The sequence below is a fragment of the Rattus norvegicus genome, chromosome 14, assembly GCF_036323735.1.
Source record: "Rattus norvegicus strain BN/NHsdMcwi chromosome 14, GRCr8, whole genome shotgun sequence".
Classification (NCBI taxonomy): domain Eukaryota; kingdom Metazoa; phylum Chordata; class Mammalia; order Rodentia; family Muridae; genus Rattus; species Rattus norvegicus.
Genome location: NC_086032.1, coordinates 80474412 through 80487482, shown reverse-complemented (window position 1 = coordinate 80487482; position 13071 = coordinate 80474412). Strand labels below are relative to the sequence as shown.

Below are 13071 nucleotides of genomic sequence, written 5' to 3'. Positions count from 1 at the left end.
ATAATTCTTAGCCAATACAGAAAAAAGAAACTGAAGGCTTAAACAAGTTGACAGGAAGGAATAATAAAATTATTTTATAAATAGTCTCTTTTGTCTACAGAGTAAATGTGAAAGAACATCACAAGGGAGTAGTGTGTGGGTTCAGTATAAAAGTTAAAGTTAACTGCTTTCTTTACACACCAATAATCCAAAATTGTAATTTAAACAGATTCAGTGTTTATTGGTTGGGAATTAGTCTCATTGGTAGGGAACCTACTTAGTTGTTAGAGGTCCTGGGTTCCCTTCAACAAAGAGAAGAGGACAGATAGATAGTAAAGGACGAGGCACACAGCACTTACCATAGGACCCATGTCACTGCACTACCCCTCATTGAGCTAGCAGAGGTCACACAGGACTTACACTCAGAAGTCTAGGGAGCTTTTAAAGGAAAAGCATAAAAGGAGCCAACTGAGATAGCTGAACAGGTAAAGAAAGGCACTGCTGCAGAGCCTGGCAATCTGAATTTGATCTCCAGAACCCACCTGGAAGAGGTAGAGAACCAATTCCAACAAGTTATCCTCTGACTTCACACTTGTAATAAGAAAGGGAGGGAGGGCTCACTGAGGTTGGAGAGATGGCTTCAGCAGTTCAAAGCATTTCTTGCTCCTGGAGAGGACATAAGTTCACTTCCAAACCCTCCGGTGGTTCACAACCATCTATAACTCCAATTCCAGGGGATCCAATGCCCCCGTTTAGTCTGCTTGGGCACCAGGCATACATGTGATGCACATACAAACATGCTGTGAAAACACACACATACATAAAATTTAAGACAACAAAGCACTAATGAAGGCCTTACCCACAGATCCTGTTCAAAGACAAGAATTAACAGTTATTGACCTTTGCACATTTTACCTGTGGCTTAAATCCCAAGAATGGTCATTGTATTCGAATTCTTTAGAAAAATGGGACTGATAGAATGCATATGGTATATAGTGAAAGGATTTAGTAGAGTGACTTACAGACCAGGGTGCTGCTAGTCCAACAGTGACTGTCTCCCAGTAGAAAGGCCACAAAACTGTATGTATCAGCTTTTCCTATCTGGTCCTAGAGTCTCAAAGCATTCATAGAGAGCTGCTAGTCTGTAGTCTATTTAGGAATCCCGAAGAATTGGGTTTTAATAGCAGCAGAGGAATGCTTCAACAGAATATATGGGCTTGCCAGCTAGAGTGAGAGCAAGCAGGCTGTTTTTCTACCCCTATGTCCACTAAAACGTATGGCCCAGACTTAGCATGGGTCTTCCTATCTCAAATGAGCCAATCAAGAAAACCACAGGAATGCCCAGCAGCTTGGGTTTTGGTTGATTCCAGTCTAGTCAACCAAGATTAGCCATTACAATCATGGAGCTTGGGTTTCTAAAGCATGTTAGAATAAATTGTGATTGAGTCATGGGGAGAAGGCTGTGCAGTGACACCACGGAGCAGAATTCAGCAGCTCCTGCATACCTTCCTGTCCATTATGTTGATCATCACCAAAAATGTTATGTCCCTCCAGTAGAATTCCCTCTACATTACGAACAGTATCTGCAATGCCGCACCAAGGAAGGTTTCCCACAGGAGCATATGCAGTGACCAGGCCAGCACAAGACAGGTCGTGTTGGCCAGATTACATGTGAATTTATCCACTGACAGACCTTTATCACTATTTCTTGACCCTAAATCAAGGTAGGACTTAGGGGAGAACAGGACAAGGCAGGAAAAGGTGTGGCAATGTGTCTTTATTGAGGTGACCCACAGGGATAGAGTCTTGTGTTGATGCCAGTAAGTTTCATACCAGCTAGCCATGCTGTTTTCATGAATTAAGACTCATAAAGTCCATTTTTCAATTTTGGTGCAGGGAGTATACCTAGTTAGTAGAGTGCTTTGTGTTCAGTTCCCAGCATTTCATAAAACCAGACATGGAGGAGATTCATGCCTATAATGCCAGCACTTGAGATGTAGAGACAGGAGGAGGATCATACATAATTCAAGCTCATTGTCAGGTACATGGTGAGTTGGAGACCCTCACATAAGAAATAAAATGTGGGCTGGAGAGATATGGCTCAGCGGTTAAGAGCACTGACTGCTCTTCCAGAGGTTCTGAGTTCAATTCCCAGCAACCACATGGTGGCTCACAACCATCTGTAAAGAGATCCAATGACCTCTTCTGGTGTATCTGAAGACAGCTACAGTGTACTTATATATAATAAATGAATAAGTCTTTTAAAAAAAAACGTTCACAGATGCAAATGTATGTGTTAAAACTCTGAGAACATGTTTGGTCCCCAGCTCTGAAAAAAAGAACCCAAAAAAAAAAAAAAAAAAAAAAAAAAAAAAAAAAACTCTGAGAACATGAGGAAATTACCATGGTAAAAGCCAAGATACTTCTGAGAGAAGGAAGAACTGACACCAAAGTAGTGTGGCTTGCTGGCTGCTGGGGTTGTGTACTTGACGTTGAGTTGTCAGGACAGCAGCGGCTGCACTGGGTCTGTTGGTAAGGCTTCTGCATCCTAATACCATATTATATATGTCAGTCATTCATGGATGCTACTACATTTTACAAGGAGGGTAAGTATGATTTGGTTATACCTCCCAGAAGAACAAAGGGAGGCTGTTATCCCTACCCAATTTAAAGTTGTAGAAGCCTTCCATTGAGAGCTTGTGATGACCATGTAGAAGGAAAGGCCCTGAAAGAGCTTGGTGAAAATACTGGGCCTGGTTTGTTAAAGAAGATGGATCAGCAGATTGCTTTAGAAATGAAGCTCTTCATAGGTGTGGCTATGGGAGTTGTTATCAAAGAAAAAACAAAACTGAAATTGGCTACCAGTTCCACACCATTCTTAAAAGCCAACGCTTCATGGGTAAAAAAATTTAAATGTCAAGGGGCTGGAGAGATGGCCCAGTGGTTAAGAGCACTAAATGCTCTTCCTTGAGATCCTGAGTTCAATTCCCAGCAACCACATGGTGGCTCCCAACCATCTGTAATGAGATCTGGTGCCCTCTTCTGGACTACAGGCAGACATGCAGACAGAGTACTGTATACATAATAAATAAATCTAAAAAAAAGAAAAAGAATTTAAGTGTCAAAAGCAAGCTTTTGGCTGGGTTACGGGTATAATGCAGAGAAATCTGGCTTTAGTCCTCAGTCCTACTTATAAAATAAAACCTTTAATTTGGAAGAAAATTAATGTTTCTGAAGTGAGATAAGGGAAAGTTTTCTTACTTGAGTTGTAAACTGGGTGCAGAGGTTTATGCCTCTCGCTCCTTTTAGTCAAGAGTCTGTAGCAGGCTCCTCACTTGAGCGAAGCTAGATCACATCTCAGAGTAAGTCAGAGCCTCATAAGTGATACTAGTAGTGCTATGCACATCTATAGGACTTGACAGTTTTGCCTTATAGAGGAAGCTCAACCATAATATTAAGTAGAAGAAACAATAAGGTGAAAAAAAATGCAGTATGATCAGTACAGATGCTCAAATCAGACTACTGCTGAGTATGGAGGCCTTACTCAAATGCCAGGACAGCAAGGGCTACATTGGGACATTCACTGAGGCTTCTGCATCCTGGTACCCTGTATAAATACGTGTGGAGCATGCAGAATGCAGTCCAGCGATGGCAACCTAATGGGTCTAGGTCTTAGATGTGGTAAGGCCATCCACTTGCAGGGCCTACGGGTCTTTTGGGGAGCAGCTTGCATGTTATGTTCTTGATTCTCTGATAAGATTTGCCTTTGCAAAGGATTGAGTTTGTTTCTGAATGGCTTTAGGCATTCTTACTGCTTTGTAGAGAAAGGGGACTGGGATGTAGCCTACACATGTGACAGACAGTTGGACAAGAGATATTAGAGGTTTGGAAGGTTAGCTCCAGGAGAAAAGAGTTTTGATTCTAGAGCTGAGATGGCACAGCCCTTCCCTGGCATTGACTCGTTCTTTCTCCATCTGGACAGAGGCCACAAAATGGACAATACATAGCTAAGCAGTGATTGAATGATTGGGCCATAATTCGAACACAAACATTCAGACCACCTGAAAACCATCATTTTAGGTTTTATTATAAAATTTCTGCTCCCCAAATCAGAGCTGGAATGTTAAAAATGAAAAATTATGCAAGAGTCTTTAACAAAAAAGAAAAGACTCTGGGGTCTTGAGAGATGGCTCAGTTGTTAAGAACACTGGTTGTTGTTCTACAAGACCTAGGTTCAATTCCCAGCACCCACATGGGAGCTTTACAACTGTCTGTAGCTCCAGTTCCAGAGGATCCGATATCCTCACACAGACATACATGTAGGCCAAACACCAGTGCACGTAAATGAAAGTAAATTATTTTAAAAAAAATACTCTTTTCATCATTAATATACAAATTGACCATTGTTACCTAAGAAATGGGGTAAAGACTGGTCCTTTTTTTCTTAAGATTTTTTATTTTATTTATTTAATGTGTGGTGTGTGTATGTGTACATATGTGTACGTGCACACATACACTTATACCCATAGAAAATAGAAGAGTATCAGATGCTTTGGAGCTAGACTTACAGGAAGCTGTGAGCTACCCAAAATGGGTATTGGAAGGTTCTCTTCTCTGTTATGCATTCTTAACCACTCACTAGCCCATCTCTCCATCCCCAAAGGGTGGTCTCTTTCAGAATCTATTTAGCTTCCAGTGTTTGTGGTCAGGGCACAGAGCTGGCGGGTGGTTCATACCTGAAGGCCTTCATGTACAGAGGGCAGATGCAGTGGAGGGCATAGTCTTACCACCTTTCTCATCATAGTAAGTTTTAACTCTGTGAATAAGTCCACAACCTCCACTTTACACATAGTCTTAGCTGTTGCCCTAGATGCCATTCACTTGCTGCAGGCTATGGGCCAGATCCAGCCTGTCCTTGTTCCTGTGTGACTCTTCCTGAGCTAAGAGAATGTATATACTGAAGAAGTTGGGACACACAAAAATTCTACAAACTTTGGATTTTACTCTCTAAATGTTGTTTAACATGAACTTCAGAGACATCAGCTCAGGCTTTATGGCCATGGATGCTTCTGTGTCATTGAGGCAAGGTATGAGATTGCTACAGACTATAGGATCTACAAATTTTGAAGTACTTTCTGGTCAATTACAGAAGTTTTGGCTGGCTCATGGCAACCATATCCTTAAGCTTAGCACCTGCTCTTCCTAGCAGCACAAGGTCCTGGTCAAGTGGGTATCTGCCTGTGACCCTAGTTGTGGCTCTCCTGCATACCCAGCCACATTGGCCACAACATGCCTTCCTTCCTGAGACTCATGGCTACTGTGGAGGCTGAGCCTGCTGGTGGCTTCTTACCCTGAACACATTTGTTGTTTTGAGTGAGCTCATGCTGTTGACCAAGACTGTGAGGTATGTATCACAGGAAGACCTGCTGCAGGACTGTATTGGAGTCCTGCCTCTTGTGTGGTGATCTCTGGCCTGATGCTGCCCAACAGTTCCTCTGCTGGGCAGCAGGGTGTGACTTAGGTAATGGGTTAGACAACACATCAGAACCTACATCAGTCTTAAGGAGCCTCTGGGATAAGGAAGTAGCAGGACCCAAGCCCGTTTTTCAGGTGTAATAGTGGCTGATGTCAGCTGCTCTCAGGTGGTCACATGAGAAGAGGTTTCCCTAAGCCCTTCAGTGATACTTGGTACACTCTCTCCCTCTCCTACAGTAAATGCTGCTTTTCCTACATTTTCCAGACTGTCTCCTAAAAACAGTATCAAATGACGTCACCAAAAGATACACAAGCCACTTAACTTGGCCATTGTCCTAAAGGTGGGACCATTCTTCCAAGCATGGAGACTTGAACTTAAACCTCACTAAGCCTCCCTGGTGAATTGCTAGCAAGAATTGACTTGGCGGTTGCCAGTCTGGGTAAAAACTCTGCCCTGTGACAGTTTGCCTTTTTGTTTTGGCAGGTTTTGCTTGGACTCTGCTAGACAGAACCGACAAAGACTGTCCATCAACTGGTCCAACTTTAGCTTGAAGAAGGCCACCTTTGCTGCCCACTGAATGAGGACTGCCTGGAGAGGGATATGTGGGAGGCAGCTGGGCTGCGCCACTCAAGAGCCAAGCCCCTCACTGGCTCCCCTGAGCTTCAGTACCCACCCAGGGTGTGTAGGGCGGGATGCTGTGGCCTGATACCCCCAGATTGAGAACTTGCTGCTCGACCTGCGTTGTTAGCTTGTGTGCGTGTAGTCTGTGAGTGAGACTTCTTTGATTGTAGCTCTGTGCTGTCGGAATGGAACAGTAGTTCCCGCCAATTTCTCCACCACCACGGCTTCAGAGGCCTGGGCCGTGGCCAGAGACGAGTTTGCATCATCCACGTGGCTCTGTTGCCTCTGCATCTCGCCCTGTCCTGTCATCTGTCCCCGCCAGGGTGTCAGTCATCCCTCAGCTCCCATGTGCCCTGTGTCCCACCCAAGGCGGGCTGGGCGGGCAGGCCTCCTTTGTCCTCTTTCACAATCTACTGTTTCTGAGTGTACACGTTGCGCTGTTTGTGTTTGACCCCCTGACTTGTAGCCAGCTTGTGTAAGACCCCTTGCAGAATGAGAACGTTAAAAACAAGAAACCCACCCAGTACTCACACCATCAAGTCTGTTCTAGAGCGTACAACCGTATTAACACGGAGGCCTGCCTGGCTACTTTTTTAACATATTGTTAAGTAATATTAAAATCATGTCTTTCTTTTTGAAAGATGGAATACATTAGTACAGCAGGAGACCCAGTCTGGTTGCTTTCTGCTGGGGATGACGGGTGTGGTGGGAGGTATCAAATGGGTGGTATTCGTCCCAGTGACCCAAGGCCACCAACTCCAAAGTCACTTTCTGATATTCCTAGGTCTCAGGGTTCCTGGTATCCTCAGTGGTCTTCTGAACACGAGGCTGGTACAGGTACTAGAACAAAGAAGTGAACAAGACACAGCAGCCAAACAGACGATTAGGCTTCATGTGCTCATGCCCAGAAGTACCAGGAAGTTGCAAAGTGGGGTTGTGGGTTATACCCAGGTCACTAGGACACAGAATAGAGACTGAGTCTTTGTAACACATAGCAGAGGGTTATTACGCCTTGTATGCAGGTACCTATCCACATTTGGGGGAGGAGGGGAGTTGTGATCTGTAGTGGAATGCTTAATTGGGTTTAGATTAGGAACAAGGGTATTGAAAAGTGAAAGAGTAATTCTGGCTTGGTTAGACCCATCTTTGTCCCTTCGGAGATAACAGGAGGGTCACACAGTTGCCTCTGGGTTCATCTAGTTTTCGTCTCACCTCAGCACACTACATGGCTCATATTTTTCGAACATTGAGGCATCCAGCACCTAGGAGAAGATGAATAAGACCTGAGGTGGGAAGATCATCAGACCCAGGCTGACAGTACCCAAAGGAGGTATAGAATGCTCGCTTTTCCAGGTGAGAAAGCAACTCATCCCTGTGTTCCTGGGACAGTTGAGCAAAGAGAGTCATGCAGAGATGTGACCTTGCATAAACAGTGCTCTTGAAAGGGCAGAGATTCTGGTTCTATTCCCAGAGGTACAGGTGTTATTTCCTGGTTTCAGAAATGGCTAGAGAGGCCCAATATTGAGCTTGCCTCCCAGACACTGCCTTTCTGGGCCTCTTCTGGAGCCAAGCCACCTGCCAAGAGGAACCCAGGATCTCCAGCTATAGCACCAGCAGGAACTGTTGGCACTATACTAGTGAGGGGGGAAAACCTGGGTGCCCCAACAGCAAGTACTATATTGGGGCCCAGAGTCACTCAGAACCTAGCCCCCAGCTCTTGAGTACTTATGGTGTGTTGCAGGCCAGTTCCTCACATTTTCTTGTCATGTGCTGCCAGGAATGAGCTTTCTGTTTCCCTAAAAGCCTCAAGTTTCTTTGGCTCTATCATCAAGGGTACATGACTCAGCAGTTTGAAGAACAAAAAAACTAGAAGACAGCAGAAGCGTCTGGTCCCAGTTGATGCAGAGGGGAGAGTAAGTGGTGAGGGAGTTCCATGGCGGTAGAGGCTGCCAGGGTTTTTGCAGGTTAGAGTGGTCATTCTGCTTCTGGGTAGGGGAAACCAAAACCCAAAGGTGGTCATTGCCTCAGGGAGGCTGAAGACTTCCTGCCAGAGCCTGTGCGCAGGCAGGCTCCAGGGGAGCCTATTATAAAACACCATGACTAAGGCAACTTCTAGAAAAACGTGTTTAATTTGGGACTCACAGTTTCAGAGGATTAGACTCTATGACTATCGTGGTGGGGAACAACGTAGTAGACAATTAGGGGATGGCACTAGAGTTGAAGAGACACTAGGAACAGTACTAGTCTTTTACAACTTCAAAGCCCACCTTCACCCCACCCTGTGATACCTATCCAAAAGGCCATACCTCCTAACCAAGAAAGTATTCAAACGTGAACCTATGGGGAGCAATTCTCATTCAAACCACTAAGGATCAAATACCAAAACAAGTGAACAGCAGGAATCCCTTCTGAAGCCATTAACTCCATCTTCCTTTTTCTATCTGCTGAGCAGGTGTGAGTAAGGCTTGTATTTGGATGGCAAGTATCATTATCTGCACCTCATGGCTTGCGCTGCATTCTGAATGCATCTCTGACTAACAGTATTAACTGCTAACTTAAAGTCCTAGAGTAAGTAGTTTTGGAAATCTCTGCTCTAAGACAGGGATTCTCTACGGTGAGAAGATGACAGACCCACAAATCCAAGTAGCAACAAGCTCCTCTGCTTCCTCCATAGAACGTGACAGCAAGTTTTGTTTTCTAGAAGGTTTCATTTTTTTTTTTTCTTTTCAACAAGGGGTGGAGGAAGAAGGCAGTAAAGTTAGTAGGAACATCTACCACTCTTATCAGCCTACAAGAATTTTTATTCTTTTGCTTGTTTTAAGATTGAATGCATTCCCATTGCTTGGATTGAATAGCTCTTGGGTCAGCATCATGTTTTGACAACATGCCTGACAGTATGTTTGTGACAAGGAGAAGCAGAAGGAGTCATGCTTAAAATTTGTCTGTGTTGTAAGCATGAAGCTGTATGAGTTGTCCCCAGATGTTAACTGAAAGTGCCTTAGTTTCATTGCAGCCCCAGACTACCATCATTTTGGATCCACCTCCATGGTAAATGTGGTATTAGTTCAGAGATAAACGAATTTTGACTATTTGATGATATGTGTCCCCACCCTCTCACCCCACCCCACACAAAACGGGGGCCCAAGGGGACCAGCATTTCTCATAGGCTGAATAGGAAGACACTATAATAAGTCCCATGGGTAATGGTATATGGAAGACTGGTGACAACTAGTAAAGTATCTTTCAAAGGTAAGGACAAACAAAAATACAATTAGTAAGCAGCAAGTTAGTTCCCAGTCAAACCATTAGGAAGAAGTCAGTGCAGTCAGGCAGGGAAGTTGGTCTTATCGAAAGGGCTGTTTTTGTACGGTGTCCATGTTTGGGTGCACAGGCAATCATCCCTTTACCTTACGAGTTGTTTTCTGGGACTAGCCATTTGTTTTGGTTTTGGTTTTTCAAGACAGAATTTCTCTATGTAGCCCTGGCTGTCCTAGAAATAGTTCTGTAGACCAGGCTGGCCTCAACCTCACAGAATTCCTCTGCCTCTGTTAGAATTAAAAGCATGCTCTTTTAGAGACTGGTCAAGGCACCAGAGTTACTACAGGTGAAAGTTTCAAGTGTGACCTGGTTGTTAAACTGTAAGAATTTTGCTTTTGTTTTTGCCTTTGCCCCTACACTCAGGGTACCAGTAAGTTATTAAAAGGGCATCAGCCAACAGAGGGATTACACTGGCAGAGTAAGTCTTAAAACCAAAAACACTTAAGGAATATCAAACAAACCTTACTTGTTGGCACCCAGACAGATTTTTCTCAGTCTATACCTAAGAAAGAGAGAGAGAGAGAGCGCGAGCGAGCGCGCAGCTTTAGGAGAAATTTCAAAAGAAACCCAAGAAGTATAGATGATAATTTATAGGCAAAGATATCAGGCAAAGTGGCACACATCTTTAATCCCAGTGCTCTGGAGACTGAAACAAGTGGGTTTCTGTGAGTTCAAGACCACACTACGTATTGAGTTCAAGACAGCCTGGGCTTCATACCAAAGATGCTGTCTCAAAGTAGGTGGGAGACTAAGTCATAATAACTAACCAAAGGCACACAATTAAAACACTGAAAGAAAGAGATTAGAAATTCAATGTCAAATGATACTTCAAAAGGAAAACTTATGAGACAGATAATAACCTGTGTAGAGCTACCCACTAAAGGACTCAGTGCGTATGGATGTGAGTATGGCTAGTGATGGTGCACACCTTAAGTCCCAGCACTAAAGAAGTAGAGGCAGTCTTTGAGTTCGAAGCCAGCCTGGTCTACAAAGTGATTCCAGGGCTATTTAAAAAAAAAAAAAAAAAAAGACTCTATCTCTGAGGGGAAAAAATGGATGCCTGAGAGAAAATGGTAGTCAAAAAGGTTCACATATAAGGCCCTGGGTTCGGTCCCCAGCTCCGAAAAAAAGTTCACATATGTCTGCATACATGTGCACTGGAAATAGAAGCCAGGATCTCATGCATACAAGGTAAGAACTGAATCAGAGCAACCTCACCTAAAGATAAAACAAAATGATGGGAATGACTCAGTTCAACCTAACATTCATTCATTGGTTTTCTTTTTATTCTTTCATTTTTCAGATATTGTCTCACTATGTAGCCCTTCCTGTTCTGGAACTTACTTTGTAGACAAGACTAGCCTTGAACTCAGATCCAGCTGTCTTTGCCTCCCGAGTACTGGGATTAAAAGTGTGTGCTGCCACTGCCTGGCATGTTTAGTTTTTTAGTTCTTCATATAGTCTACACACTAATCCTATTAGATAAATAGCTGCCAAGGATTTTCTCCAATTGTGTAGGCCATCTATTTACTCACTTCAATTTCTTTAGTTTGATGAGATTCCATTTGTCAACTGTTGATCTATTTCCTGTGTGATCAATCTTATTCGGAAAGTCCTTTCATGTGCCTATTGGTTGAAATATGTACTCTTACTTTTTCCTCTAGCATTTGAGGGTATCAGGTCTTATGTTGAGCTCTGTGATACATTTTGAGTTGTTTTGTGCATTGAGAGAGAGAAGGGTCTAATTTCATTTGTCAGTTTTCATGGCATTACTTTAAAGATGCTTTCTTTTCTCCAATGAATATTTTTGGTATCTTTGGAAAACTTCCGGTTAACTGTAGTTGCATTTACTTATATATCTTGGTCCTCGATTCTATTCCATTGATCTATGTTTTGTGCCATTATTGTGTTGTTTTTATTAATGTTGCTGTAGTATAATTTGCAACCATGTGTGGTGTTACCTTCTGCAGTATTATTTTTACTCTGGATTGTTTTCACTATCTCTGATTGGTTGTGCCTCCTTGTATATTTCTGGACCTTTAAGTAGGGTGGTCAGTTTTCACAATATTCTTCTGATCCAAGATTATGGGGGTCTCTTTCTACCTTTTAGTATATTCCTTAACTTTTTTTTTTCTTTTCTTTTTTTCGGAGCTGGGGACCAAACCCAGGGCCTTGCGCTTGCTAGGCAAGTGCTCTACCACTGAGCTAAATCCCCAACCCCCCTTAACTTCTTTTTTCAGCGTCTTAAAACTTTCATTATAGAGGTCTTTAATATCCTTGGCTAAGTTCATTCTCGGGTTCTGTGTGTCATTTGCTGACCATGATTATCAGCTCGAATTTTTTGGTTGGTTCTTTAGGAGCCCTTGTGTATAGGATTGGTACTATCTGAAAAAAAGAGATACTGCTTTTCTTATTGGTATCCCTTCTCTTTTTTTATTAGTCTGTCTTCAAGCATGGTATGGACTAGAAGTAGAAAGAATGGAAACCTTTGTCTTATTCCTGATCTTAGTAGAAATACTTTGAGTTCTTCTCTAGTATGATGTTGGCTATAAGTTTGTTATATGTAGTCTTTATTATATTGAGGTATGCTCCCTCCATGTCTAGCCTTTCCATGACTCTGGTCTTGAAGGGATACTGGGTATGTCAAAAGCCTTTTCTATGACTTTCATGTGATTTCTGGGTTTTGGTCCATTTCTTTTATGAATTATATTTATTGAATTATGTATGTTGAATCATCCCCATATCATTGACATAGTCATGATAAATACTTTTCAGTGTGATGTTATATTTTAAGGATTTTTGTCTTTATAATCATTGGAGAGATCAGTCTAATTTTTGCACATGTGTATGCAGTATTTACCTGATTTTGGTATCAGAATAACTAGATTCGTAAAGAGTTTGGAAGATGCCAGGCATGATTGTGTAATCCCAGCACTCTGAAGGCAGAGGGCAAGCAAATCTCTGTGAGTTGAAGGCAAGCCTGGTCTACATAGGAGTTCTAGGATAGCCAGGACTACATAGAGAAACTGTGTCTCTTAGGGTATGTCCCATACTTTTCCGAGTTGTATTGAAATCTGTTGTAATACCTTTTTACCTTCAGTTTTTTTTTTTAATTTGGGTCTTTTGACTAATTTTTAAGGGTTTTGATAATTTTTTCTAAAAACACCCTCTTCATTTCACTGACTCCTTGTAAGTTGATTCTTTTTTCTTTTAAGTTGTTTATATTTCATTGATTTCTGTCTTGTTTTTTATTATTTCTTCCCCTCTATTCTTAGGGTTTCTTGTTTTTCTAAGGCTTTATGGCCTATCAACTTATTTTAGCAGTTCTCAAAATGTTTTGATACCCCTGGGTTCGGTCCCCAGCTCCGAAAAAAAAAAAAAAAGAAAAAAAAATTAAAGCAAAAAAAAAAATTATAAAAGGGGTTGGGGATTTAGCTCAGTGGTAGAGCGCTTGCTTAGCAAGCGCAAGGCCCTGGGTTTGGTCCCCAGCTCCGAAAAAAAAAAAAAGAAAAAAAAATTTAAAGCAAAATGTTTTGATACATTTGCCACTATAAACTGTCACCTTTTTAAGTTTCCTTCTTGATTCCATCATTGACACATCATCATTTAATAGTATATTATTTAATTTCCATGAGTTTGCATACTTTTTATTACTGTTGCTATCCAGCTTTATTTCA

General features: G+C 42.3%; 1 protein-coding gene across 3 annotated transcripts in view; it reads left to right on the top strand.

Moving 5' to 3' along the window:
• Fam193a (family with sequence similarity 193, member A) overlaps positions 1–6741 on the top strand; it is a 126345-nt gene extending 119604 nt beyond the window's left edge. For all 3 annotated transcript variants that reach the window (XM_063273154.1, NM_001427458.1, XM_223536.10), the window contains one exon: positions 5939–6741. In XM_063273154.1, coding sequence (XP_063129224.1) covers positions 5939–6032 — 94 coding nt within the window. In that variant the 3' untranslated portion in view covers positions 6033–6741. The remainder of the gene's footprint in view (positions 1–5938) is intronic.
• Positions 6742–13071: the final 6330 nt, after the last annotated feature.